The sequence below is a fragment of the Blennius ocellaris genome (genome assembly GCF_963422515.1).
Source record: "Blennius ocellaris genome assembly, chromosome: 23".
Taxonomy (NCBI): domain Eukaryota; kingdom Metazoa; phylum Chordata; class Actinopteri; order Blenniiformes; family Blenniidae; genus Blennius; species Blennius ocellaris.
The window spans coordinates 11,674,799-11,702,688 of NC_137672.1; the positions used below are offsets into that span (position 1 = coordinate 11,674,799).

At 38.7% G+C, this 27,890-nt stretch overlaps 1 protein-coding gene across 1 annotated transcript in view; it reads right to left on the bottom strand.

Annotated features, from left to right (window-relative positions):
- Positions 1-27,890, bottom strand: part of LOC308147287 (phospholipid-transporting ATPase ABCA1) — a gene marked incomplete at both ends in the record, with an annotated part of 155,069 nt that overhangs the window by 93,266 nt on the left and 33,913 nt on the right. Inside the window, 10 exons of the mRNA XM_080519394.1 lie at positions 5,041-5,178; positions 5,859-5,998; positions 6,788-6,919; positions 8,765-8,936; positions 9,901-10,017; positions 10,761-10,965; positions 14,443-14,664; positions 18,880-19,102; positions 25,942-26,118; positions 27,086-27,291. Of these exons, the coding sequence (XP_080375520.1) occupies positions 5,041-5,178; positions 5,859-5,998; positions 6,788-6,919; positions 8,765-8,936; positions 9,901-10,017; positions 10,761-10,965; positions 14,443-14,664; positions 18,880-19,102; positions 25,942-26,118; positions 27,086-27,291 (1,732 nt within the window). The remainder of the gene's footprint in view (positions 1-5,040; positions 5,179-5,858; positions 5,999-6,787; positions 6,920-8,764; positions 8,937-9,900; positions 10,018-10,760; positions 10,966-14,442; positions 14,665-18,879; positions 19,103-25,941; positions 26,119-27,085; positions 27,292-27,890) is intronic.

The following is a 27,890-nucleotide window of genomic DNA, read 5'->3' on the forward strand; positions in this document are numbered from 1 at the left end:
CCTGAATGAGCAAGACGAGATAGTGCATGCTGCTGTGTGAGCAGAAGAAAATCAAAAATACGAGATGGCAAATATGAAGAAAAAAAAAGAGAGAAACTGCAGACAAAAAAAAAGCATTTTTCTCTTTGGACCTTGTTTGTTTTAACAGCTGTTCTTATTAAATGGCACCCACACAGGGATAGATGCCACAGATCAAAACTGTTCAAATTAAAAAACAGTATAACAATCTGTCTCTGCAGGGTAGTCACTTATCTCCTTACTGCTGATTCCACTTTGTTTTCCACTACCTGCTTATTTGCACGGCAACAAAGCAGACTCCAGAAGAGTGCGTGGGCAGGAATCTGGGACAGAATTAAAATGATGATGAGGCCACCCTATAAGCCTACTTTACATTGATTTTACGAGGCCACGTTTCATTTTATCTCTCCCATTTCTTTTTTGTTCTGCAAGTTCTTTGATTCAAAAGGCATCAAACCGAACACAACTCCAATGACAACTACAGTGGGCATCGCAAGATTTTTCACAGGTGTTCTAGTCCTTTCATATCACGCCGTATTAGATAGCGCACGTTAATTATCACATACCCAAGAAATCAGAAAAAAAAAACCACGAAATCTGTAATGAAGTCACAGCATGGTCATGTCTCTGCATTACCTGATAATATTTGGCACTGCTTTCATGCAGACGCATGAAAGCAGTGCCAAATATGATCAGGTAATGTTTCAGTCAGTCATGTTCTAGAGAAGAAAATATTTAACCTTTATCTGTATTGGGATTAAAAAAGATATTTTTAAAATGTTGAGATAATGTGTTTTCCAGAGCTTCTCACCAGCAAGAAGACCTTGGTTTGCTTGTGGTCCATGGTGGGACTTTTATGTTGTGTTTGACAAAATCCAAAGACATACTTGTTATGTTAACCCTTTGAAATCCTTCAGAAGAAAACAAAGCAATGGAAATGTTGCTTTTTCAACCAGCGCCAAACTTAGACACCGACTCCCAGATCAGAAACGATGTTCTCTGAATTAACAACAGACTCTTTAACTACACTTGGACAACATGCACACACACAACATATAATCGCCCATCATTTGTAAATAATGAATAGTAAATTGATTACACTTACACAGCACTTTTCCACTGCTTAAACATTGAGTTAACCTGGTTTCTTTATTGGACTATTACAAATTGACTTTGCAATCTTCAAGATCAATTAAACACATTCATTTCTCAAAAGTTTTAGTAAAAACTGCAACATGTTTGTTCAGCTCGTTGGTTGAGCAGCAGGTCGAAGAATTTCTAATTTGCTTGACATGTGAGTATGAAGTTGCAAGTGTAGAAATAAGGAACGCTGTTCAATTAAAAAAAAAAAAAAAAGCTACCAATGATATAGGTTTGTTGTTCATTGTCATGTTTTTATTTATTTTCTTATGTAAGGTGACCTAATAACTTACTCCTGCAAAAACAGAGAACATTACTGTTACATTACATTTCTGGTTGAAAAATGTTATTCTTTATTATTATTGTGTCTTATACTAACTATGGCAGGACTTCCTGACTACAAATCATTATGTGGATGGTAAGAGACAGGTTTTCTGTCGTCAGAAAGTACTTAGTTTTGAAATCTCTTCACTTTTCTTGCAGCACCGTCAGAGTTTGACAGTGTCCTGGGAGGTATGTCAACATTAGCCACGTAGCAGCCCACAAAATTTAATAGTCTTTTTGAGTTTCACCCTGTCTAATTTGCAGGTGTTTATTGCAAAAGGTCAGAGGCTGTGCTGAGCATGGTTGTTTTTGCTCTGAGGTAGTTAAAAACATATTCTCACAGGTCACATTATCTGAGGCACAAGGACACATTCGGAGGTCATTAAATGCAGCCACGACACAGCCGTTTTGCTGGGACAACTATTTCCGCTCTGTCACCCCTTCTCACATTCCCCCGCCACCCCACCTCTTATGAGCCCCACTACCAGCTGAGAGGCTAAATCCATCCCTCCTCCGTTAAGTATCACTGCCTCATGCTATGCCAAGCAAGTCTGGATACCTCCCTATACAAATTCCAACAAAATACCCAAGTTGAGTGAATGCCCACAGACCAGTCAATTTAACATATTGGGGGGGGGCTATGCTTATGACGGGGGGAGGGCTGAGGAAGATTGCTTGAGGTTTAGTTTGACTGTGCCAGCTCATTTCGTATGGGATGCTCAAACTTACAGATGATTTTCCTGGGGATTTGTTGTGGTTTACAAGGGTGGAAAAAAAACAACTCAAAAAGCACTGCATCATTTGTGAGTTGGGAGAAAAATAAATGTGTTTGGACTGCAGATGGCCCACAAAGGTATTCTGATTTATAGTGTGTTGTGGTGCATTACAGCCCAAAGTGATATATCAAATGGAGTTGGGTGTGTTCAGGTAAATTGCTAGTACTCACACACTGTACGATAGTATGAGGCTGGAAATCTGGGTTCTGTTATTCAGCTTCCTTCCCCCTAAATCAAGTTGATAGAAATTGATTTTACAGTGTTTATGTACATCCGCATTAAAATGAATTATTTGACAAAACTGACATAACTGTTGTTTCTGGCAATCAATTTAAATCTATAAATTGTCAAATTACTTTCATGCCATTTACAGCCTGTCCACTGAGTTATAACGACCAGATGCCCCTGTGTTTCGCTTGTGTTTCAGTATGAAGCTAAATGTTTCAAAGACTGCCCATGTTTCCCGTCTATATTATGTTGCACTGAAAAGGTTTGATTCCTAACACATTTCCCTCGCAATCTTGACAATGGTCCCACCCCCCCGTGTCATGAAAACAACTTACCAAGCATAAAAAATCTCCACCCAAAATACAAACAGCCATGCATTTTTATCTCATTTGTGTTGCTTGGCTTCACCCCAGCACTAATTTCCATTCTTGGCACACAAAAAAGAAAAAAAAATGCATTATGTATAGTACAAAGGAGAATGCAGCTGCACTCAGAGTCAACAATAAATGGGATTGTTGCAAATGTCCAACATGGGTTTTGTCAGTAAATATGTTGTCAAGGTAAGTGCTGGAAGAGAGACAATTATGGTGCCCATTGGCAGCCAGCTTTTTCTCAAATGGATTTGTAATAACAACTAGTTATGTGCTTTCACTTTTTATAGCACCCTTTTTTTTTTTCTTGTGGGTCCTTGTATGTCACCATTTACATGTATTTCCACCCCCATCCATATTTAAAGTTTAGTCCTGTTACTTCAATATGGAAATTAAAAAATAATTCAAAGTACATAAATAAAAAGGGTGTCCCTTATTTCTTTTAACACATATTTTCTCCTCTTTTGTCACCTTCTCTCTAAATCGGCTGCCGTTGAATTACTCCAGCAATAAAATTACTCTTTACTCTTAATGCAGTTAAATACACCGACATGACCTAATGCATGGTTAATCAACTGCAGCATCTGATTAATTCCTCATAAATAACCTATTGAATAGTAACGTTGTTTTACAGTGATTTCAAGCCTGCTGATAAAAGCTGCTGAAATTAAAAGGAATTCTCACTTACAAGGTGTGTGTGTGTGTGTGTGTGTGTGTGTGTGTGTGTGTGTGTGTGTGTGTGTGTGTGTGTGTGTGTGTGTGTGTGTGTGTGTGTGTGTGTGTGTGTGTGTACAAGACGTATAATGGCGTGGCAGTATTAGCTACATGTGCCATATAGAGTAAAATCAAAGTATGTCATGCCTCTAGACACAACACTTACAAGTTGGGTAAAATATCAATCAGCATCAATAAATCAAGTGACAAAAAACTGATGCACTGCAAAGATACACAAGGCTGAAGGCACTTGTATAAATGTATGAAATCCATTATATTAATATCATCCTCAAGGCCCATTTTATAAAATAATGAGAGAGGTAATTTAATAGTAATCAACTTCCAGTAATGGATAATAATTAAAAATCCATATTTTGTTAATTTTTGCTTTAAGTCTTAAAATATGTTATGGTAATTTTTATTGAAACCTAACCTGCAAATAGAAAATTGCATGTTGCCTTTTTTCACACTTGGACATCCAATTCCTTTTAGAGGACACACCATAGCAAGCAATGCCGACTTCATTATTTTAACTATAAGATCATATGAATAGTTCCTCTGTATCCTTAGTGGTTGTAGGAGCTCGAGTTAAGTTTAGAGTACTGCAGACAAAATAATCCTCCACTGAATTTAATCAAAACAACATCCACTTGGGGCAATGTGTTCAACCTGTCTGTGTGGAAAACCTGCACGCTTAATTAACTATGAAGAACCACTGCATTAAGTCCAATTTCAGCCTTCAGCTTTTTCATACAAATAGACTGCCTTTAACATTTTTTTTGCCTCTTAATGACAAACCGTAGCAACGCTGCGGTGCAAATAAGACCAGAAAGGAACAAAACACGAGTCATTCAAGCAGCGAGAATGTTGGGGGCTCTCATTATAGCAGAGTTATCTCCGGCTCCCAATTGAAGGGAAAGGACTTGATTAGAGAGAGAGAAGCTAATGACACAGTGAGGGCGGAGTGTCACTCAATGCACATTAAACATTTAGACATCTGCTGAGAGAATGTGTTACTATAATGTCCAAGCCCTGCCTCCATCCACTGGCACCCACAAAGTGTATAGACTCGAGTGACAAGCTGACTGATTTGGCAGACAATTAGGGACTCTGTTAAATAGCAATGTCAATTAAAGCTTCTGGGATCGACTTGTCCTCGCTTCCATTTCAATCCCTTTAAGCACAATTCACAATTTCTCAGCATCTATGATTGAGTGTCACAGGCAGCAAGGCTAAAAAGAAGAATCCCCCTGCAGGCTCCAAAGTCCATTCATTACCTTAACAGCTCTCATACTGGACACGTTTGAGTCTTGTTGGTTAAAAGTTTACCTTGAGCTCAGCTCAGTTTTGAAAAGTTTCTCAGTTTGATAGAGATCAAACATGCACTCTGCGCAATCCAGTCAATTCTACCAAAAATAAGGGCTTCAAAGACTTTAGTGCAGCCTCGGTTCTTACCACTGATCCCATACCTTGTTTGTACTTTAACAGCAGTTCCCAGATACCCCTGCGGGCATAGGGGTCCACTCCTGCGGTAGGTTCGTCGAGGATGACAATTTTTGAACCACCAGCAAATGCTATAGCCACAGATAGCTTTCTCTGCATGCCGCCTGAAAGACAAAACAGTGAGTTGGGTTATTGTAGCAACACCATGAGAAGGCTGACTACTAGAATGACAAAAAAAAAGAAAAAGAAGAAACCCACAAATCGCATGCACCACTTCTGCCTGGTATCATAGACATTCTACTGCAGCCTGTCAGTAATTGGTTTCACATATAAAACGGAAGTGGTATGTGATGATGGAATAAAAAATGCCATGATACATCTTTCTATATTTTATTGTCTTTTTGCACGTCATGGAATGATTGATAGGGAGGCAGATACACCTTCTGAGCATAATTTCAGCTTACTCTCTTAGCAAGCTCTTCAAAATGCATCCAATGCAGCGCTAATGTAGTGGAAATGTCAGCATAGATCAACCTTGAAAGTCATATTTCAGTGATTTTGCTCACAAGCAATCCATGACTGGGGACAATTTATCAAGTAGGACTTGCTCATGCCCCCCAGACAATGAATTACAACCTGTGACACTCAGCTCCAGTGGATGTGTGCGTAGAGACGGATAGCATGCACATGTGCCGCTAGGAGAATAGTATATCCTGAGCGAAGAGGATAATCTCCTAATAATATCCACCTCGAATGCACGCGCGCACTCACACATGCCGACATTAATGTCGCCCGTGACACACACAGATACAAAATATGTCAACATGCATTCATGGAGCCACACCTGACAGGTTCTTTGAGAGTTCCTTCCGCTTATGTGGTAAGCCGACGTCATTAATCATCTGGTCGATTTCAATTTTAACTTCGCTGCGGCTGCGTCCTTTCAGTCGGGCATAAAAGTAAATGTGCTCCTCCACTGTCAGCCTGCAAAGTGAGGAATAACATCAGAAGAAACCCCGTTTGAGTGACACCCAAGAAGTGACCAAAGAGGGCAATGCCTGCCACTTCAGAATATCCAAGTGTTTGAAGTATCCAAGGTGTCACGTTAATGCATTTTGCATTAACAATCCACCTCCACTAGGGTAATTAAACGCTTGTGAACTTAAGTATAGAAAAGCCTCGACTTATATCAAAATGTCTTGACTGCTTCACAGCTCAGGAAATAATACGGCATGGAGCCTATGTCTGTGCCTGCATGAATATTTTAACCCTACTTAATATAGACGCCTTCACTCCCTGGAATTAATATTAATGCAAGTAATTTGCAGGTGCTCAGCCATAATTATGATGTAAGAGTAGTGTCGACTTCCAGGTAATCAGTTTGTGAACAGAGAGAAATAAAGGGTGAAACAAAGGTGAAACAAAAAGTATTGTGTTGGTTGAAAGTGATGCTATTAGCAGGAATGTGGAGGACCGAGTGAACAGAGGTCATTTTGTATTATAAAGAAAAAGGGAAAGTGATAATGGCGTGTTTGAAGAGAAACATGAGCTAAAGACAAATTTTTTCTTATGTATATGAATAAATTACACTGCAATGATCCTACCTCATTTATACTTAAATAAATGAATAAATACATAAAAAATAAATGGAGAGATGAATAAATAAATAAATAAACAAACAAACAAACAAACAAATAAATAAATAAATAAATAAATAAAGCATAGTCCTACTAAATCCAATTGAAAACAAAGCGTTCTGCTTATTTCACTCACTCATTAAATAACACATTATGCTGAGGACACATTCCCAGGCTCTTCCGGATGTTGTCCATGTCAGTGCGAATGTCACATCCATTGATGAGAGCTGTTCCTGACGTAGGAGGGAACAGTCCTGTCAGAATTGACCTGCAGAGGAAAGAAAACAAATAAGACTCATCGATACTCTGTATTCACAATGCAGCCAGGATTATTCGTAGTTCCAATATATTAGAAAGGGGAGTAAAATGTTATTATCAGGAGTATAATTCATGTCCACATTCATGTTTGTTGCCCTCAAAAGCAGAAGACTCTCTTGTTTAAATCCCATGGAAACATCCAACTATCCGACTACAGTATTTTTGTTCATTCTGTCAAAAGTAAAGAGACTGTATTTTCAGTTTGAACAGTTAATATACTAAAATATGCCCTTAAGATACATAAAATTCACTCCAAGCTCATCTAATTACACTATATTTCAAATATAATACCATCGTGTGGTTAAAAACAGTTATACTGCAACACAATATTCTTCCTCTATGACCAAATAAATCTAGAAATTCACAGATTTGGGGATTTTTGACAGTCAATGCTGCAAAAGAAATGTGAAAATCTCCACAATGCTTCTAGTAAAATAAATAAAATAAATAGACTTGTAATATTATTCAATTAAAAGAACATATAGAAATAAAGGCTTCTTTGACTAGTTTTATTAGGAAAATAAATTATTTAAAAGTACGGAATAATGTTGTGAATCACTATTGTGATTCAGAAAATTCATCTTCAAAAAATGTCTTGCTGTGTTTTTATTATGATATAAACCTATAAACTTGGAGAATCTCAAAGATACTAGTTAATTAAACACAAAACATGATATTATTTCTGACTATTTCTGGTAGAGTCAATTTAAATAACATGTTATCAATATTTAAAAATGTATTTTGAAAACCAACAGAAGCGAGACATTTTCATTCATTTTTGAACCCCACAGGATGTAAAAGAGAAAGTCCGGCCATTGAACAATGTTAATAAGGAGAGTTATTGTTTTACAGTTACACCTCTAAAGATATGACTTCACAACAACAAGTTTTATAAATGTTGATCATGGAGCTAAACGAAGAAGCGAAATGGGCCTGGGTTGAGCTTTTATTTCACCATCAGAGCAAAGTCTGGTACCAAACCCGTGAATAATGTTACTGGATGTGGAGTGAATTAATTTGTTGTAAAATAAAATAAAAATAAAGCTAAAGAAAAGTAAATAGCTAACAGTGAATGAAAAAAAAAACACAAAGCTTTTGAAACTTACGAGGGGATAACAAATTAATATTTAATGGTAAATTTCCCAGTTTTGGCACATTTGTGGACAAACATTGCAGCTTCTGAAAATAAAATGTGAAAAAAAGTCCCATTTCCCTTTAGGTTTAGTTACTCTGCTCATTAATGATGCATTAATCGCACGAAAAGTAAACTTTTTGTTTTAAAGTTACAATGACACTTCTCACAGACGTACGCTGCGCTCTGTGAACGAATCAACACAAAGCCTCAGTGTGCGCCAGAATCCTTCCTCTGTCCTTCCTCCGTCCTTTCTCTGTCCTTTCTCTTATTGTTCTCCGTTACATCTCGTTCCAGTTGCTCAGAGCAGCTGTCTTCCCCCACAGCCCTTAGTCTTGCATCGCTTGCTCTTTCTGTCGCTCATACTTTCTGGGCCACTGGGTTTCGTTTATTCCCTGTCATCCTAAACCCCTTCCAACCTTTCTACAATTTTTTTTTTTTTTTAAACACCAATTAGATAACTCCCACCATCAACACAACAGCTGATTCTGTGTGATAAATGTTCTCTCAGAAGATGTCACTCTTTGAACGCACTGACCACTGAATTGATGTAGCGACAGTCCGGTTGCCATTGTGTACAATTTAGATTAGTTGCACCCTGCAAAATCACAGGAGCGCCGAGCCAAGTGGCAAAACATTGGAGAAATAGATATTAGAGCTCACATTGTGGTTGTTTTTCCAGCTCCATTGTGGCCAAGAAATGATGTGATCTGATTCTCATAGAAGTCCATGCTCAGTCCGTCCACAGCGACCTTCTTTCCAGTCTTGTAGATCTTGATGAGATTACGGACTGAGACTCCAGCTCTCACATTAGGCGGCGGTTTCTCCAGATATGCTTCACAACAACATGCATATATTCATAAATACACACGCACATACACACACACACACACACACACACGCATACTTATGAATAGAGACACTGACTCTAACTGTGGCTAAAATTAAATATTTAGAGCCAACTAAAATTCATTGGGGACATCGTGAAGCTAAAAATGTGTATTAAAGACTCAGATAATGGACTAAGTAATATACACAAAGAACTGCAGGGTGTGATTTGCTTTGAGGGGTGTTGGGTAATACTCGCCTCTGGTCCATATATCCTTCATTTTGCTTGATTATTTTTTACCACAAGGGAGAAAAAGTATTCTCTGCATCGTTAGTCACTTCACCAGCAGATGGGACAAAACTTAAAATACTTGTATTTTAAATTCTATATAGTTATCACCGGTCTACATGACATCATTTATGCATCATATTCATTTTTAATAATATAATACACTGTAAAGCTTCTTGTTGAAAAAAGTTTATATTAGTTTTACACCCTGATGAAGGCTTCTTATGCCCCCATTAAAAAAAAGCATCCCCCTTTTGCTCCCATCACAAATCACACTGCAAATCACTTCTCTCAACAATTTGTCCTCTTTTGTATGTGAATATTTGTTAATAGCTAAACTGTGCTAAAAAAAATAAATACAAAAATAAAGGGAAACTAAAAACACTTGTCAACCCTGACAGCTAAAAATAACGGATCACGTCTCACTGCGCCAATTGTTAATTGGAAATTGTTGTTTTAGATGAAATTCCTCACTTGAAACACATTCTATCTGCACCTTCTCCCCCAAAAAAGCGACAAGCTCCATTATCACCGTACGTGGCAAATAAGGTGCTAATGTTTGTTTGCAACCCATGCCAATTAACTTGCATTTCTTGTTAGAACAGCAGTCGTCTCCCTGTAGAGTGAACAAACGCACACTGGCTCACTGGGCTGCAGCTGAACACCAAAGGTGAAATCTTACCGTTATGCACACTGGACTCTTCCAGCAAGCCAGAGTTCCCATCAGTCTCTGATGGCTTCCCACACCAATAAGATGAAGTGAAAGGGAAGTACCACGGCTTAGGGATTCCGTATTGGCCTGGGATCAATCAAGGAAAACATTATTCACATTTTAATTTCAGCTTGGCTAGTGGGAATATGCTGCTTTACAGTGTAGGTTTCGCCTTGACAGGCTGGCACAAATCCGATGTTCATTTAATTAGAATCAATGAGAAAAAAAACTTTGGCCCGTTGATATAGCAACACGAGCAACTAAATTGTACAAGTGTGCTACCCTCAGTGAGAAGTGGTCAGCACTGCACAATAGTTATACATAAAATACATTTAAAAGTAGAAAGACAAAACCTCATCTTTTTAAGATTTGTAACTTAAAAGTGGATGGAATTAAATACCAGTAGCAAGATGTCTTACTGGATTACAGTAAATAGTTGTATAATCTTGTCAGCACCTTCCTAAAATAGAGTTCTCAATTGTTTCGACAAAACCCTCAAAATCACCTCTTGTAAATTGGCCTACGTTGTTGTTAAAAATGATCAAGTCATTTATCCTCCATAAGATCTTGTTTCAACACCTTCACTTTAAAGTGTGCAATGCAAATGGCCTGTAGTTTCACTGAACTATCAAGCTATGTATTATTTCACTATAATGGATTCATTGATGTTAAACCGAGTGGAATTAAGAAGTTGTTGATTCAGGAGCCATCAATAAAAAAAAAGACTTTGTATTTCATCATCTTAACATATTTTTACTATGCTGCTATTTCATGAAAGCATTCATCCACAACATCTTAGAAATATTATGAAGTCAGTACACAACACATACCTGGAAATACATTTTCAATGTACCAGGTGAGCACCCAGTGCAGAGCAGCATCACACAGCATCATGAGGATGGATATGATGAAAGTATAGCGTTCCCCGTCCTCCGGACTCTGGTTAATGTTGTACCACTGAATACCGATGCCTTGTTCTTCGTACTTGGAGAAGGTTTCGCATCCGTAACCAAAGGCCACACTTGATAACAAGCTCTGCAAATGAAAAACACAAACCGCTAATGAAGTACAGGAATTTGGAAAGTAGTCTCATTTGTTTTGGTTTTTTTTTTTCCCCCTGCTAAGAGTCAGATGAGAGGTTTGTACCACTGTCATATTTGACACTAAATATGTGGCTGGAGTGAGCAGCTGGTCATCTTAGCAGAGTATAAAGACTGAAACAGAGGGAAACAGCCAGCCTGGCTCTGGTGTTTTGGGTGCTTGCCTGGTGAACGGTCCGAGCCAAGAACTAGTTTGGCACACAAGTTATTGTCAACCCATAAATTGGTTTAGTTTCCACACTTTTATTTCTGAATAGAATTGAAGATGTAGAGATACAGCAAGTTACATTGAAACAGATTTTTCAATTTAAAGAGCAACTTTTACATCAATGCACAACTATGGACATCTGTTAATAATCTCAACACTCTCTGCACGTTATAAAATAATAATCATGTGGAAGCTATTAGATCGAACACCACAGACCACAACTATTAGCCATTCATAAACATCAGCAATGAAGAAAGGGACATTACCCACACATTCATTGGCTAATTACCTTTGTGAGCATCTCTCAGGTCTTTAAACTCCTATGTGATGAATATTAGAATGACTGCTGCAAACAAAGATTTGTGGGATCTTTCATACAGTAGGAAACTGCAAATGATGCCGTGCCCATTAGACATCATCTGCGATGGCCCCTCACTCCACGTTGCCATGTTGCCTGCCAGCTGTTTCATCACGCCTCATTTGCTCACAGCATTTTTTTCTCTGGCAGAAGTGTTTGCGGAAGCTTTAGAGACGAGTCATCGTAGATATGGTTTACCCGATGATATTCTACCAGGCAGAGTCTGAAGAGCACTGCAGTGATGCCAGCCTGGCTGCGCACCGTGCTGGCAAGTTTCTGTGTAATTCTCCACCGCTCATCTGCCCATCAGTCATTGGATGAGGGCTGACAGCAGGGCTCGCCGGGCAAACATCCTTCAACCTCTATATGAACGACTGACAAAGCGACTCCTATGACTTTTCAGAAAAGGGCATGATAAAAAAAAAGGGGGGGCATTAGTTTGGAAACTGAAAATACTCCCTCTGCTGAACACGTATGAAAGCAGATATGAAAGGCCAGGTGAACAGGTAGTCCAGTCAGCCTCCTCTCTCCAAGACGGACATTTTGAATGAGCTGAGCTGGATCTCAGAAACAAATGTGTTCAGTGTGAACGGGTTTCCTTTTACAGCTGTATCAACCAGATTTGCATAAAAATGTCAGTGTAGAAATTTGCTCTGAAAAAGGTTTTTCAAAATGAATTGCATTTTGAAAGGCCGAGAGGAAGCGAGAGCTCCGATAATTAATCCAGTAATCGACTGACAGAGAATTGGCTTGTATTTTCATAATTCTGCAATTGTTGAAGTCATTTTCCAAGTCCAAATATTAAGTCAATACTGAGTCTTTATTTTTTTTTTATCTTTTCAGACGTTGGAATTAGCAGCACGGATGTTTTTGGTTTGGTCGATTTGTTGGACTAAACAAGCAATTTGGAGCCTTCATGTGTACAGGCATTTACTCAAATATCAGCAGGCCACTGTGATAGCTGAATGGTTAAAGCAGATACCGACACAGCCGGGAAATTATGTGGCATATAGTTCCTTTCTGCTCATTTCCTGTCTGTAGCTTTATGGTTTGCTCCAGAGATAAATCTCCAAATAACCCCAATCATTGCATTGACTGCGCCTTATACAGTATATTATAAAGAGAGGCACAAAAGCTGTCAGATCAATAAACCAATTTAACCAGAGAAAATTGTGGCAGGCTTTATATTATATTTAAGGAATTTCAATTTTGTATTTTTGTTTTAGAACTAATTGAATGATTGAAAATATCCCTGGTTTACGAGCACATTAAAGAACTGCAGACTCTTTCTTGTTTTTACCTCATTAAAAACTGGAGGAAAAAGAAAGGAGAAAACAGTTAACATACAGATTGTACTTCTCTGGTACATTGCCTGTGGCTCTCTCTTGGCACGCAGGTGCAATCAAAAAGTGTTCATATAAATTCAGGTGATCTTTTGAAATTCTATTCCGATTAAAGACTTCATTATCAGGGACAACGTGGGGAAGAATTTGTATGCCTCGGCACGACGTAGTTTTGTTCGAGTTGGGAAAGAAGAGAGAAACTCACACACACACACACACACACACACACACACACACACACACACACACACACACACACACACACACACACACACACACACACACACACACACACACACACACACACATCTCTGATAAAGTGTGGGGATGAACTGGATAGTGGTTTGGTCAGAGGAACATTGCTCATGCTAATTAGAGGGCTAGAGGGCTATCCATCTACTTGGAGCAGGGGAGAAGAGTCTGTGCGCCAGGGGAGGACCCAGCAATGGCACTTTGTGTAGAGATTAAATAAGGCTCGCTCTGCTTTATATGTAAAACGCCAACCTCGCCAGCATGCAGTCTGCAAAAGGAACTGAAAAGTTTTATTTAAAAAGGATTTACATCATTTTAAAGTAGCAGCACGAAGGCGAGCGGTTCTTGCCGATGTGGCTCTGCTTGTTGACGAAAAACAAGGCGAACTTAAAAGAGAAGGTGAAGATGAAAGATAAAAGGAGAGAGTACTTCTGTCTGATGCCAACATAAGATATTATTGACTGCCACCATTTCAAATTGATATTTAAGAAACATGAGACTGGCCGCTCATACTGCATTGTTGAAAGTGACAAAAAAGAAAACATGACCTGATTAGAATTCTGCAGAGATGCATCTCCGCGCGCTGAAATGAAGATTCAAGATTCTGTGCGCCTTTGTCTACCCGAGACAGCTTGAGGACAAATGCTACCACCACCGCCATAAAGGTCACGTAGAAAGGCTACACTGAAAGTTGAGCAATGGTACACTATTTATCTTTATCCCCCAGAGAAAAGGAGAAAATCCCCAACTTCCTGAGTGTGTGTGTGTGTGTGTGTGTGTGTGTGTGTGTGTGTGTGTGTGTGTGTGTGTCAAGCTTTTGCTTTCATGGAAATGTTTCAAGTTTGAATAACTTGAGTGTGGCCACTTCAAACAAAATCCAAGCAAAATATGCGAGATCAAGCAAAAAGCAGTTTGCAGTGACGTTATGAATTTTTAAAACACCCTCCACATGCAATTCTGCTGCAATGTTAATGGCCTCAGACCACAAAATTCCTCTTTCAGGCACACACCTAATCACCAGGAGACTGATACTCACGATAGCAACAAAAATGGGGCAGGTACTATTGGCAAAGGAAGTAGGACCATATTTCCTGATGGAAATCAGACCTATGCTTGGATTTAAAAGCTGTGGGACGGAGTGTGATTATAGTGGTGGAAACATAACCTGGAAATACACCTCTGAATACAAGATATGGCTCATAAATGATAACAGGGGGAAGATATTAAAAACCATGTCAGAGTCAAACTTACCACCGCAACCTTGGCCTGGAAACCCATGACGTCCCTCCAGGCGTAGCAGAGGACGTGTGGCAGGTAGAGGACAAAGAAGATGAGGCCACCACATGCCGCTGCTAAGTTGGCCTTAGAGAAGAAGACGCTAATCAAGAAGCACTGGGTGATGGTGGCCACGCAGAACACCAGCAGGAAGACAAAGATGACCGAGGGGTCACTGTATTGCAGGATTTTGCCGTACTGTGTTGGAAGAATGGAGCGGGGAGGAGAAAATGACAGAGGTATTAACACTTGATGAAAAATATGAGTGTTCCTTGAAGTGTTTAAAGGTCAAGTGCAGATATCAAGCAAGCCGGCATTGAGATTCAGGAAATATGATTATTGATGCTGAATTTTCAGATATGGTAGATTAAGAGGTATGGAATGGTAAGAGATACAACCACATGATAGCAAAGCCCTTAACAATGTCACTCTCTTATTCCACCAGTTTGAAGGAGGCCCCTTCTCTGATTTTAGAGAACTACTTGTGCATACAACAATACAAAATTATGCTGATGTCGTCCCAGAGTCCCTCTCAAAAAAGCATTTGCAACGTTGCGATAAAAAGACCATTGTATGGATGCAATTATGACTGATGTCCTCACAGAGGACTGTGAGATGTGACTTTCCATTAAAGCAAGCTCTAAATTTGCACGGGATAAATTAACTCTTAGGTACAACAGTGTCAGTAAAATGAGTCCATTTCACTGCTGTGCTTTCCATTCATAGTATGACATTTGTATTCATCATTTCATGAACAAAAAGTCTTATTAGCTAATGAGGTGTGATGGTTCAAAACTTTCTAAAAGTAGAGATGGGTCCTCCTTGAATCACTGTTAAATCATTATGAGATCACCTTGAGTATAAGGGAAATGAGTACAGCGCTGACAGCCAGCGGCAGGACACTGGACACCGCCCAGCTCAGCCAATAGATGGCACTTCTCAGGCCCATGATCCTCACAGTCTCCTTAAGCCTGGCCTCTTTCTCTGCCACAATACCCTTAACAACCATGGCCACCGAGTAGATCCAGGCCAGAGTCATGAATAAGGGGAGGGAGCGCGCCAGTGAGCGGAGAAACCTGGAAGGTGAAGGAGCCAGACGAGACACTACGATGGTGATGACGACTCCATTCATACCCGATATTACAATGTAATCGTATCAGGATACATGATGTGATAAAGACATCTATTTGTTGACAAGCATTTGTATTTATATCCTTTGTTAATGTGTTCATTATCTTGCTCTGCCTGCAATATGACCTTAATATGAAAATCAGACAGAAAGAGTCGCCAGTGTTGTGCACTAACACACTGGCTCGCTGCACAGTTAAACCTTCTAAGGCATGATATAGCATCAACAGGATTGGTAAGCTAAGAATCAAGATCATCCCACTTATCAATTAGTTAAATGATCAAATAAATGTAATTGAAAATAACAATTTTAATTCAAATTGACACAATCTGACTTGGAACAATTTGTTTTTCTTTTCTTTCAAGGGAAAGTACAGTTCTTCAATGCAGGGACCAAATTCTAAGAACCAACGCCAATGGAAAGGTCACTGCTGGGAACTGGTCAAAGATGTGAGATGTGTTCAGAGTGAAAGTCACACAAATGTCACACAAGTATAGAAGTCCCTGGTCACGTATTCCTTCTGTGAAGCTTGCAGTGTAATCTCTGCTTCTTGAAGATCTGCGAGGGCAGACATTTTTGTTTCTCTGTTGTCCCTCCGTGGCGAAGGGGGTTTGACTGAAGATGCAAGAAAAGCAATGGTGGTCAACTTTTTATCTTGCCAGGAGATTGTGGTTCCCGTGAACATTTACACGCACAATGATTGGAAACAAGGTACCGAAACAAAGGTGAACCTCTGACTTAGCTGCTTACGGCACAGCAGCATTAATTATATATAGGGACTAAAACAGTTCACATTGATAAAATATCTCAAACAAGTAAATCAGCAAGCTAAAAATAGCCCGAACCTTCAAAATGTGAAACAGCCTAAAGTTTAATAAAACATCTGTGCTGGTTTACAATGTCGTTATGAAATTTTATAAATACAGCACAAAATAATGATTTTGTTTGCAGTATAACAAAACTAGCTTCAAATTAATTCCTTCCTCAGTTCTAGACACATTTAATGAGGTAGAAAAAGACAAAAAAAACAAAAAAAACAATATGATATAAAAGCCATCATAGAGAGTAACTCCATATCATGTATTCTACACGTGTGTGTGTGTGTGTGTATATATATATATATATATATATATACACACACACACACACATATATATATATATATATATGTGTGTGTGTGTGTGTATATATATATGTGTGTGTTTCAAGTCCTTTTGGAAATGTACCTAGATCTAAATATCGTCTGCATTTGCAGATTTGCACATCATAAATGAGTGAACAGTTGGTCTTGACAGAGACCTGTGTTCTCTGACTTCCCTTCTAGTTCTTATCTAGCTTTTGCCCTGCATGCATGAGTGAATAATTAGATGTCAGTAGCTTCTCCAACTGTGAAGGTGTTCTTTGTCACCGTCATTTGCATATCCCCCCCCCCCCCCCCAGCTCTCATTGTTGTTGTGCCCAACAAATTAATCAAATTTTAATGACCAAGTTCAAACGTGACAAACATTTGGTTTCACGTTGTCAAAACAAGGACAGGCTGTTTGTGAGAGGAAATGTGTATTGATTGTCACTGATCAGTGTTGGTTTTTGAACAGGAAATCCTGTCAAACAAACACCTGATTTAGCTGATTTGAGGTGGGAGCCAAGTGAGCGAGCAGTGTAAATATATCCGTCTGGAGGCCGAGCAGTAAATGCATTACCTCCTCCATAATGGAAGAGAGAACAAGTGTAACGTGACAGAGGACTCAGGTGCATATGAAAAAACTGGTTGTTGTCACAACTAATCCAGATACAGCCTTATGATAATTACCATTTGATTTGCTATTATTATTAATGTGCAGAAAATGACTGTGAAATTATCATTTAGAATGGTCCTGTGATCTGAATACGCATCCTGCTTGCAGTTGTTCCTCCAAGGCACTCCACTAACTCGATTTATTGTTATTAATGTTTACAAATTGTTGATGACTCGCAAACACATTAGGCTGATGGGAAATTACATTTCACCCAGCTGTTCAAATACCAGTTTTTATTTACCAGATGCATTTTCCAATTAAACTGCAAAAATTGATTAGGCCAATCTGAAATAACCATCCTTTTTGATTTGATTACCGGTGTCTCCAAAACAAGGAGCTGCTGATGGATATGCTCCATCTAAAGGTGACTGATGGCGTACAGTATGTCACCAAAAGCATAAATGGCTTCCTTTTTTATAACAGTAGTTATTCCCTAACTGGTTCTTAAGTGTGGGGACCATTTGATCAACGATATCACGCCCAAACATTGATTCCTAAGGAAAACACTAAACTGTACTTAATGTTTGGATTTATTTAGTGTAATTCCTTTATTTTCTTGAATTTTTTTCCCTCAAATATGCATCCATGTCTGATGAAGTTGGATCCATTCTATCAATCAAGTTACAACGCATAACACATCAGGTGCATGGAGATACTACTAAAAAAAAAAACACTGCCTCCTAATTTTGATTTGTTTCGTCTACATTTTGCATGTGGTAGATCACTGGTGAAATAATAGATACAGTAAATATGAATACTGTTAAGGAATTAAATGAGAAAACGGTGCTTCCTTCCAGAGTCTTCTTCGGGGCACAATTTCTAGTGGGCGCAGAAGAATTTCAGGCCAAATAATCTTATTTGTTCCAGTTTGACTCAGCAGTTAACATATCAGAGCAGAGCATATTAAAAAATATAAATATACAGTACCAGCCAGCAAGAAGCCAGAACAATTATAGGAAATAGGAGGGAGTGGTATTGGTGCGATTTTAATTAGAAAAACTCTAGTTCAGATTGCATGCTCAATTAATTATTCCAAGAGGAATGATTTGAAAGAATCAGAGATAATGATTTGATTCTGTGCTCCGCTGCGTGATTAGTGATGATTACCAACAGAAAGAATACCATAACACAAAGCAAGAACTATCCCCTGCCCTGAATGACCCAGGACAGCCTTAGATTACTTGGTTGGATGCATTCTGTTCAACGCCTGTTATTCTTGGCTGTGCCTCATTTAAAAGTCATAGTCTGATTCTTTAATGAAAGTGCATTTTCAAGTGATGCTTATCCAGTATTTTGTTTTTAGTCACATGTATTTGAGACACTGAGACTAGAAATCTTCAAATTACAGTATACTAAAAGGCTGAGGTTATTGCTGAGATATGCAAGTTGTGTTTTTTTTTTTTTAACCTATATAATGATAATGTGCTTAACTTCAATATTCTGCTTTGTGTTTTGGTAGTCTGCATTAAGTCACTCATTTCTACTGACCTTAACCATGACACTTATGAGCACACAGGGGACTGTGAGAAGAACAATGTTTTCTGTGAGCGTTGCGGTCCAGAGGGCACCGTTCTGAATACCCACGGCTCGCATCACCTCCTTCAGTCGAAGCTCCTTCTCCAGAACCAGACTTTTGATGGTCATGGACACAGTGTACATGAAGGCCACTACCAGGAACATGGGGAGCATGGTTCCAATGCTCTGTATGAAGCTGCTTGCAGAGGAAAGCAATTGAAAGAGATCAGAACTTCAAGCTAACAACTAAAAGAAATGGTGATACAGAGGCAGCAGTGCCAGACGAGTGCACTGCTGCCAACGCTTTGATCCCCGTATGTATGTGAAAGTGAAGGTTTATGAGCAAAAGGGGTGTTCTTGTTTAAAGCAATTGATCTGACAAGCTATACATCATACAACCTCACTCATGAAACAAAACTGCAACCCTGGCTAAACACTTTATTTTACAAAATACAGCATGGGTATTTTTTTTTCATTATTTGTTAAAGAAAATGCAATTCAAAGTCTTCTTTTAGGTTGTTGAAGTCATTTCAGCTCAGGGGCATCATGAAGCACATTTATTTTATAATTGGTTGAGATCACATGAGTAAAAACACAGATGTCTTATGATTTTAATATATTCCCTTAATGACTTTATGTATAGACAGTAAATTCATATAACCCTCCATGAATGGATGAATGGATGGATGATATCCCTAACCAAAGACATTAATTCATGCTTAGTCCACATGCGAAGAATAGTCAATGTGTCTGGAAATGTGAAATATATTAATAAGGCTTCTTCTATACATCAATATACAATAAATAAAAAATAGCAGCCTTCTTTTAAAAGGTTTTGATAATTTCTGTTTTCATAAATCCACCTATGCGTCACTTCTTTTTTCAACATAATGGGAAACTTTAAAACTGCTGTGAAAAATATAGCTAACTAAAAATATTCCTTCAATGATTAAGTTTCTTCAATGTTTTTCCATTTCAATGTGAGCTCCGACGACTTTGTGATCTTTATTGCACATAAACTACCAGGCAACACAATTTCTCTCTAAAGCAGCATTCAGGCACTTTGTGAGCAGACAGTGCTACTCTAACATCTATTTTCCTGATAATGAATCATCTCAGAATGTTCATGAATGTAGTACAGCAGCTCACAAGGAAGCCTTGTGGTGATGAATCCACTCTCTACCCAGTATTGCGGTATCACGTGCAAAGAACTAGACAATTCTAATACAAGCTTTGTGGATATTTGAAAAAAAAAAAACAATGAAAACTGGAAATATTCATGAATTTATCAAATTACCTCGTTGTGGAGCCAATTACTGTGCTATGAATTTCTCTGACCAAAACAGTGCGCCCCTAGTGGGCAAATGAAGAACAGCAATTACTTGTTCCAACTAATCACTTTTTTGCCATTTTTAAACTTCACACAGCATTACACAAAGTCATCCATCTGAACCTTTTTGTAGGCCTATTTTGGCCCACAAGCCGCATGTTTGACACTCTCGATCCAGATTTACTCATCGACTTAACATCTTTGAGGTGTTATCACGTTTACGCTGCGCTAACCTTTGCAAACATTGTGCATCAGCTCAATCGAGCCTTTAGTGCCTCACCTCATGCCAGAGATGATGTATGATTTGATGCTGTTACTCCACAATAAGGTGATATTAAACCAGCTTCATAATGCCACCAAAATGCCATGTCAATATCATCTCCACTGCCAATAAAATAAAGTGCTTCCTTCGCTTTATGAGACAGTGAAGGAGGGACATCAAATGCATTCTGACCAAGTATGGATCTACTTTTCACTGATGATTCAGTGGCATAAATATTGAAGAGAGATGCAAGTAAAAAAAAAAAAAGCATAATGCAGCACAAAGTAAATCTGCTATAATTGGCAGAACGGCACTCGTCTTCTAAGCCATTTAACATAAACAATTGGGATAATACACTTTCAGCACATGTGCATGAAATGATTTTCTCCTGTAATTTTGGACAAGTTAGATTTTAAAGCCTTCCTGAATCACTGCCAAGTGGGAACGGTTCACTCAAACATCTACTTTACTTAATTGCCAGTTAGCTCTGTGTAAGTGCTTTTTCAAAAGGTGTTTTTTTTTTTTTTTTGCTTCAGTCAGTTGTTTTTTTGCAAATTTTCACGTCTTTTCAAACAGCCCAACTTATAATTATCATTCACTTGTCCTCTCGCTAATATCTCGCAGCACTTTTATGTTAAAGACTAAATTGACATTTTACAAAGTTTAAACGAAAAACAACATTTGAATAAGGCAATGAACACGGCTATTTTTAATAAAGCATCTCCACTGATTATAAAAGTATGGGACTTTCTTGCCGGCGCAAGAAAGAGATTAAGTTAGCTGCCCAGTGGAAGAAGTTCAGTTACATGAGAACTTGAATGACAGACAGACACACTTGTTTTCGAGGACACTTACAATGCCCTCGTGGGAAGGATCACTTTTCAAACCAAGCCTTCAAAGCTCCCGGAAAGGATAGGTTGACACAGAGTCTCTAAAAGTTTAGACATGGGAGCAACTAAACCCAAGAAGACACTAATGAAATTGCTCATTTAATGAGAAGTATACAGCAATACTTCTACTAATAGCTTATTCAAACATTAGCATCTTTTTACAGGAAGTGAACTGGGTGAAGTTGCAAAGTTCATCAAACAGAATACCAATTCTGGTCTTATATTGTCTCGATCGCACCCTAATGTTTCTGTAACAGCTGACTGTGTTAACTCCTTCTGCAACTCCGAGCACCGGAAGGGAAAAGATCAGTCATGCACACCGTGTCTGACACTGACAACCTTGCCACCAGATGCTCTTGAATTATACATTCGCTGATCGATCAAAGGTGCTTAAGTAATAGAACTCCAGGCAGGTCTGTGTTATGGAGCTCCAGTTACATTGGCAGCCTGACCTAAATTTAGGAAAGCTGGAAGACTGATTTCTCAGTAAATCGAGAGATAGTAGAGCACAGCCTCCCCAGAGGTTGGTGTACTATTCTTTAAAAAAAAAAAAAAAAAAGGCTCTCGTCTCATTTCAAGCAAATATACTACTGAGCTTGAGCTTCTTGGCGTGCATAAAATGGGCAATTCATTGAGGAGAAGAGGCTTTATTTTTTAAATGTGGATCCCTTTACTGCTGGTATAAATTATTATCTAAAGAAGGAATGCATTTGTCAATCTGACGTAAAGTGTACTTAAGACTGTATATGGCTTTTTATATTTTCATCTAACACATGGATTATATCTATAAGATCAGATACAGTAAAACTAAACGTTAGATTTTTTTGAAGATGTATTATTCAGAAATACATTTAAAGGAGAATAAATGTATTCATGGATGGTTTCCTATCGCTTCGATTATGTATTTTAGTTAAATATAATTAGCTGGAGAAGAAGAAACTGAAATTTCTAAAAATTAGGATGACATTTTCAAGTATTGACTGTTAAGAACAATTAATTTGTCATCTTTGACAACAACTAACTATAAGCAGGTGCTCGTTATTATTTGCTCCTCTTGAGGTAGCAATGACATGTGTGCCTTCCTATAAAGACCATAGTTGACAGAGATACAATCCAGACTATAGAGGAAGTTTAAGCTCATTTACATGAAAATAATTATAATGGCTCATGCATAAATGACCATCTGCCCACAAGAAGCTCAACCACACTTCGAATGTCCTCCTGGGTAAAGCAAGAATAATAGATGAATGAAAAATTACTTCTTTGTTATGCTCAAAGGTGAACATGTAAGTGCAGTGTCTGCATGCATCATACTGCATGGGATGATTTTTTTTTCCCCCCACTTTGACATTGCCACTGACATTTTCTTTTTCAGATAATAACTATGCAAATGTGATTTTTTTTAGATTTTTTTTTTAAACACAGTGGACATGGTAAAAGCAACATGTGCATTATTTGGCAAACCATTTTTGTATAAAGTTAATCATTCAACTAATCTGGTAAATGTCCCCTTTGATGTCTGCTCAATCTTTTTTTTTTGCTGCACCTAATTTAATGAATGTTGGTGTCATGGCCATACATAGTGTATATGCCAAAGATGGAGGCAATTCCATCATAGAGATTTAGTAAAATGACCACATTTTGATTTTTTTTTTTTTTACCTCGTTCCATTACAGGCTTGAACTATGTCTGATCTAACATCAGCACCACGTGAAAGTGATGGACCCACTGATGGGTAGCATCGCCTCAGGATCCCAAAAGGACGTGCCTCTGATTCAGGAGCATGCCACAGCGCGGAGGCCAATGATAAAGTACAAGTTCACGTGCTATTAGGCCCTGTGGGGGTTCGGCTTTATCCCACACAACCATCGGAAGCCTGTGCACAGCGTGTACACAAAGCACGAACTATCACAGTTTGGTTATCTCAGGTTCAAAAAGCCAACAGGGTCAGACTTGGTTGAAGTAGCTCAGATTGCTGGTAGTTCATTGCATGTGTTACTGCCAAAAGCTTTGAGGAGGAAATGAGGAACACAAAAAGGAAATTAAAGTCAGGTTTGCTGATGAGTGTCGGGGTCACAGCAGATAAAAGTGGATTGTTAACTACGAGGAAAATATTGTTTGGGAGAGAAAAAAAAATGAAAGGAACGGAACAAAAAAGATAATGTCTCAGAAATGTATGATATAGTTAGTGTCCTTGATCTCTGTTTGAATATACTCTACTCTTGTGTGGTGAAATCAGAAAAATGGCTGCAATTCATGTTGAATTCCTGCAGAAATGGGCTACATTCTGCCAATGCCAGTTGTATTTTACCTGCATAACTTTATTATAACATTTTCATGGATTCTTGATGGAGTATGTAGAGGTATAGCTTCTCTGAAATTAGAAATGCCAGCAAACCACAGACACATTCCTCTGAATACATCATGTCCTCTCTTTTTATTGTTTGGCGACACACAGAGAAGAAAATAATTACCACCAAAGTCTATCCCATCATGCCTCTCTGTGTTTTAGCACATCTTCCTTTGTGTGATTTCACTCTCAATTATTTATGAATGAAAAAGCAGTTTTCAAGTGTTAATAATTGATAGAAATGCCCAAATGTCTCAGCAGGCGAAAGAGTAAATGGCGGAGGGACTGGGGGTATTGCAGTGCTTTATGGCCTTGATTTATCTTCTATAATTATTAATCCTTTGTTTTAGGAAGATGGGCACTGAAGCAACGAGGTCGGCATGAGCAAATAAGCTGTACCATGACCGTTTAATTTCAGATCGTTATCACAACAATGAGATACAAATGCGAACAAAAAGGAAATTGTGCCTCTGAAAATGTGAATTATTAGCAGCTGGAGGGTTGGTTGTTAGTGTTCTTCTAAAAATCAGGTGCATTAAAAACAGTTAAATGGTCACTGGGGGAGGTATCCGTCACTGACTGTCTATGAAGTGTATATATTCTGTTATCGAGAGTGAATAAGCTTGCATTTCAATTTTTAATGGCAACACGCATTAAAGATCCACTATCTCCATTGAGTGCAATATTTAGTCCAGCTTTCACCCTCAAGCCACCCCGTTGCCTAGCATGCTGCACCAATGGTACACCAATCTAACATTGATTTATTTTTGACTAAATCAGCAACAAAATAGAGCACAAATCAGTAAAATTGCATTTCACCTTGAAGCCACAATGTGACTCTAAATCAGGAGAAATAATTGCTGGCATAAAAATGTATTTTAATCTAATCATTCATCCTCTCAGAATTAAATGTGACAAAACTTTCATGCAGTGTACCTTTTTGACTACTACTGCTGTTCATAACCAATAGGAAATAGAGATGATGACATCAGATCAGTAAAACCGCCGCGATTTCTGTTTTTTGTGGCTAATGCATTTTTAGTTGCTATGCCTTTAAGACAAAACACGTGTCATTATTATTCAAAACTTGTATTTCAATTGCAGGATGCTTGTAGGAACGTGAAACCCAAATGCATCTTTAATACAAAACCCCGCACTCCATGTTTCCTTTGGCTTCGGTCTCTTTAAATACAGTATGTTGATCCAAACTCTCCCCTGAAGGTTGATTCACTGGAAGTTCAGTGCAATCCAAAGCACATAATATTTTGGAAATGAGATGCCTAATCTCTGGAACTGCATATTCCCAGGGGTTGTGGATATTTTGTGTCAACTGAAAAAGAGGTGAGGGGGGGTGTGGTGGGGTGTATTGTGTTGTTGGACTTAAATCTCCCTGGTAATTATCTCTTCTCTTGATGGCATCGCTGGGCTTTTACTTTATTAATGGAGATCATAATGGTGTGTGGATGGAAGTAATTTCCAAGACTCTGAGGAAATCTTGGCTGTGGAAGATTCAGTGTGATATCACATCATTTGTGTCCCTGGGTGACTGATCTAACACGATAGAAGCCAGAGCTATCAATGGATACATAGGCAACACAGATGGAGTGCTGCTATCAATCTTTTGCAGGTTATGGAGCAATGTTGGGCTTGGGCTCCGTTATGCTCACTTTGTTGAGGATGAAATACAAGGAGGGAAGGGACTCAAAGTGGTTGCTTAAATAATTCAGCATCCACCAACTATTTAGAAACTTCCTGTGGTTTGACAAAAATCGATGGTTTTGACTCACTGTTTCCATCCCACTGCTTTCAATCAGTTCTTCTTCTTTGATAACCTTCAACGCATGATTATGTTCACTCTCAAAGACTTATAATTTACTTTCATCAATGACATTGTTTGAGGAGATCTTTATCTTAGTTCTTTCATCTGTATGCAGTCAGGGAGGAGGACAGAAGCTGGAAAAAAACTGCAAAGATATTAAAGGAAGGGTAAGTTAGACAAATACGAAGGAGCATCCTTCCATGGGGAAATGTAGAGGGCCTAAGTGCATGATAAGACCATAACTCAACTCTGTGGTGGCAGTGAGTGGCAACTCCCCGGAGTGAGCTGAAATGCATTGCTGTAATATGTCTTTCTTCTTCCTCTAATCACTGGAATGACAAGAGCAAAACAAAAAACAAAAAGAACAACTGCCTTTGTACTCACACATCATCCACGAAGCAGGGATATGGCATTTGCTGGACAAAAACACCAAGTGGTCGGGTGTTTGATGTCTGCACTCGGATAATGCCGTGGTCCATCATGTCCTGCAGGTAGGCAAAGCCTCCCCAGATATAGCGCAGGTCGTTAAAAGAGTTGTCTTTGGCTCCAGGAGACCACGACCTTATGAAAATGATGACATGGTATGAAGTAAATGACAACCTCAGAGACGGTGAGACTATTATTGTAGAGGTCATACAAAAGGACAGCAAATATGATTACAAATAAAAACAGCAACATATGTGGGCTGATGTGAGTATTTTGGATAGTGTGGGATATCCTGCTGAGCTTTGAACCAAAGAGTTGGATTTATACCACTCACAACTCTGTAAATTAAATAATAAGATCCCCTGCAGACATGTCCCAAGATGTATAGTAAATGCACTACTTTCAGTAATAATTTCTAGATGTGATTTCTTTTTCTCAGAAAAAAAAAAGCAATTCCAATTATTTGGGGGGGAAACAAACAACATTCAAATGACATCTCCTGCCTCATATTCATTAAAATGGCCCCCTCTATAAATATGCAAATGTAATTTCAAAGTTTCCCTGCTGTGAAAAACATCTCTAATACTTCACTGTCAAGTCTATGTCAGAATGTTTGAAATGATGAGATCAAATTCCCAAACTAAACTGGCCCAGACCAGTACTGGTTTTGTCGACAATTATAAATTATGCTTGGAGGATTCATTCCTTCATGTACAATTTTCTTTTTTTTTAAGGGCATGGTTGTTTTAATAATTAGGGGAAAAAAACACATCCTCTTCGAATACAGTACTGCAGAGTGAAGCTCCTTTTGGAATAGTTGAGCATTTTAAGTACAAATAGCAGGCAATTAGATTAAATTAGCAAAAGAGAAATTAGTCTGAAAGCAAATGTTTGTATGGAATATTAAAAAAACCTAAAGAAAACAAATAACAAATAACACAGTAAGTTAAATTAACGCACAAGTCTTCAAGAGGTAAATATGCTCCAGTCGACAAGACAGCGTGTCAAATCTGGGGGCTTCCACTTTGATTTGTGACAAAACAACGGTCAATTAACAAACTTCACAGTGCTTTCAGTGAGGAGGTTGAGCTCTGGTACATACCTTTCTTTTATCTTGCTGGTTTTTTCTATGTCTTCGACGTCCATGCGGATCTTGTACTTGACATATGGAGGGGGGCGGCTGGAGTTTGGCTGGAGGTTTTCAAAGACAACACTGGCCCAGAACGTATCGTTTTGCAGGAGCTCCAAGGCTTTGCTCACCAGATGGCCTTCAGTGGGTGCCGCCTCGAACTTATTCAGATCCAAACACTGTCAACAAACACAGAGGTATCACACAGCGGGCTTATTTATTTGTTTCCAGTACACTTAAAGCAAGTCAGTTCTTTAACGTCGTTACTTAATATCAAGCAAAAAGGTCATGCAACTGAGCCAGGCATGCTGTACAACAGATGGGTATTTAGCAAAAAGTATCACTCAGCTATTGACTAAACCGGGCAGAATGCAGTTCCAAATTATCTGGAGCTGCCAGGGGGTGGGAAATGTTTGGTGCTTCAGCAGAGACAAGAAAATGAGATACAGTCTAGCTAGCACTCCCTTGCTCTGTAGGCTTGTCCCTCTGTTTCATGAGATGGTAATGAGCAAGCTATCCTGGGAGGCAGTCACACCTGACAGCTGTCTACACTTCTTACTGCAGCAATAGGTTTATCATTTCTCCCTCAGGAGGCTGCATTCGATATCAAACTATGGTGGGAAACAAAAATCACAGCAACAACATTTGTTCAGAACAAAGTATCGGGTAAATCAGAGCGGAATGAAGCCACACTAGCCCAAAGTTTGGGCATGAACTGATTTGACTAGGAACAATGTATACTGTACATTACTGAATACAAGCTTCAGTTCTCGTTACA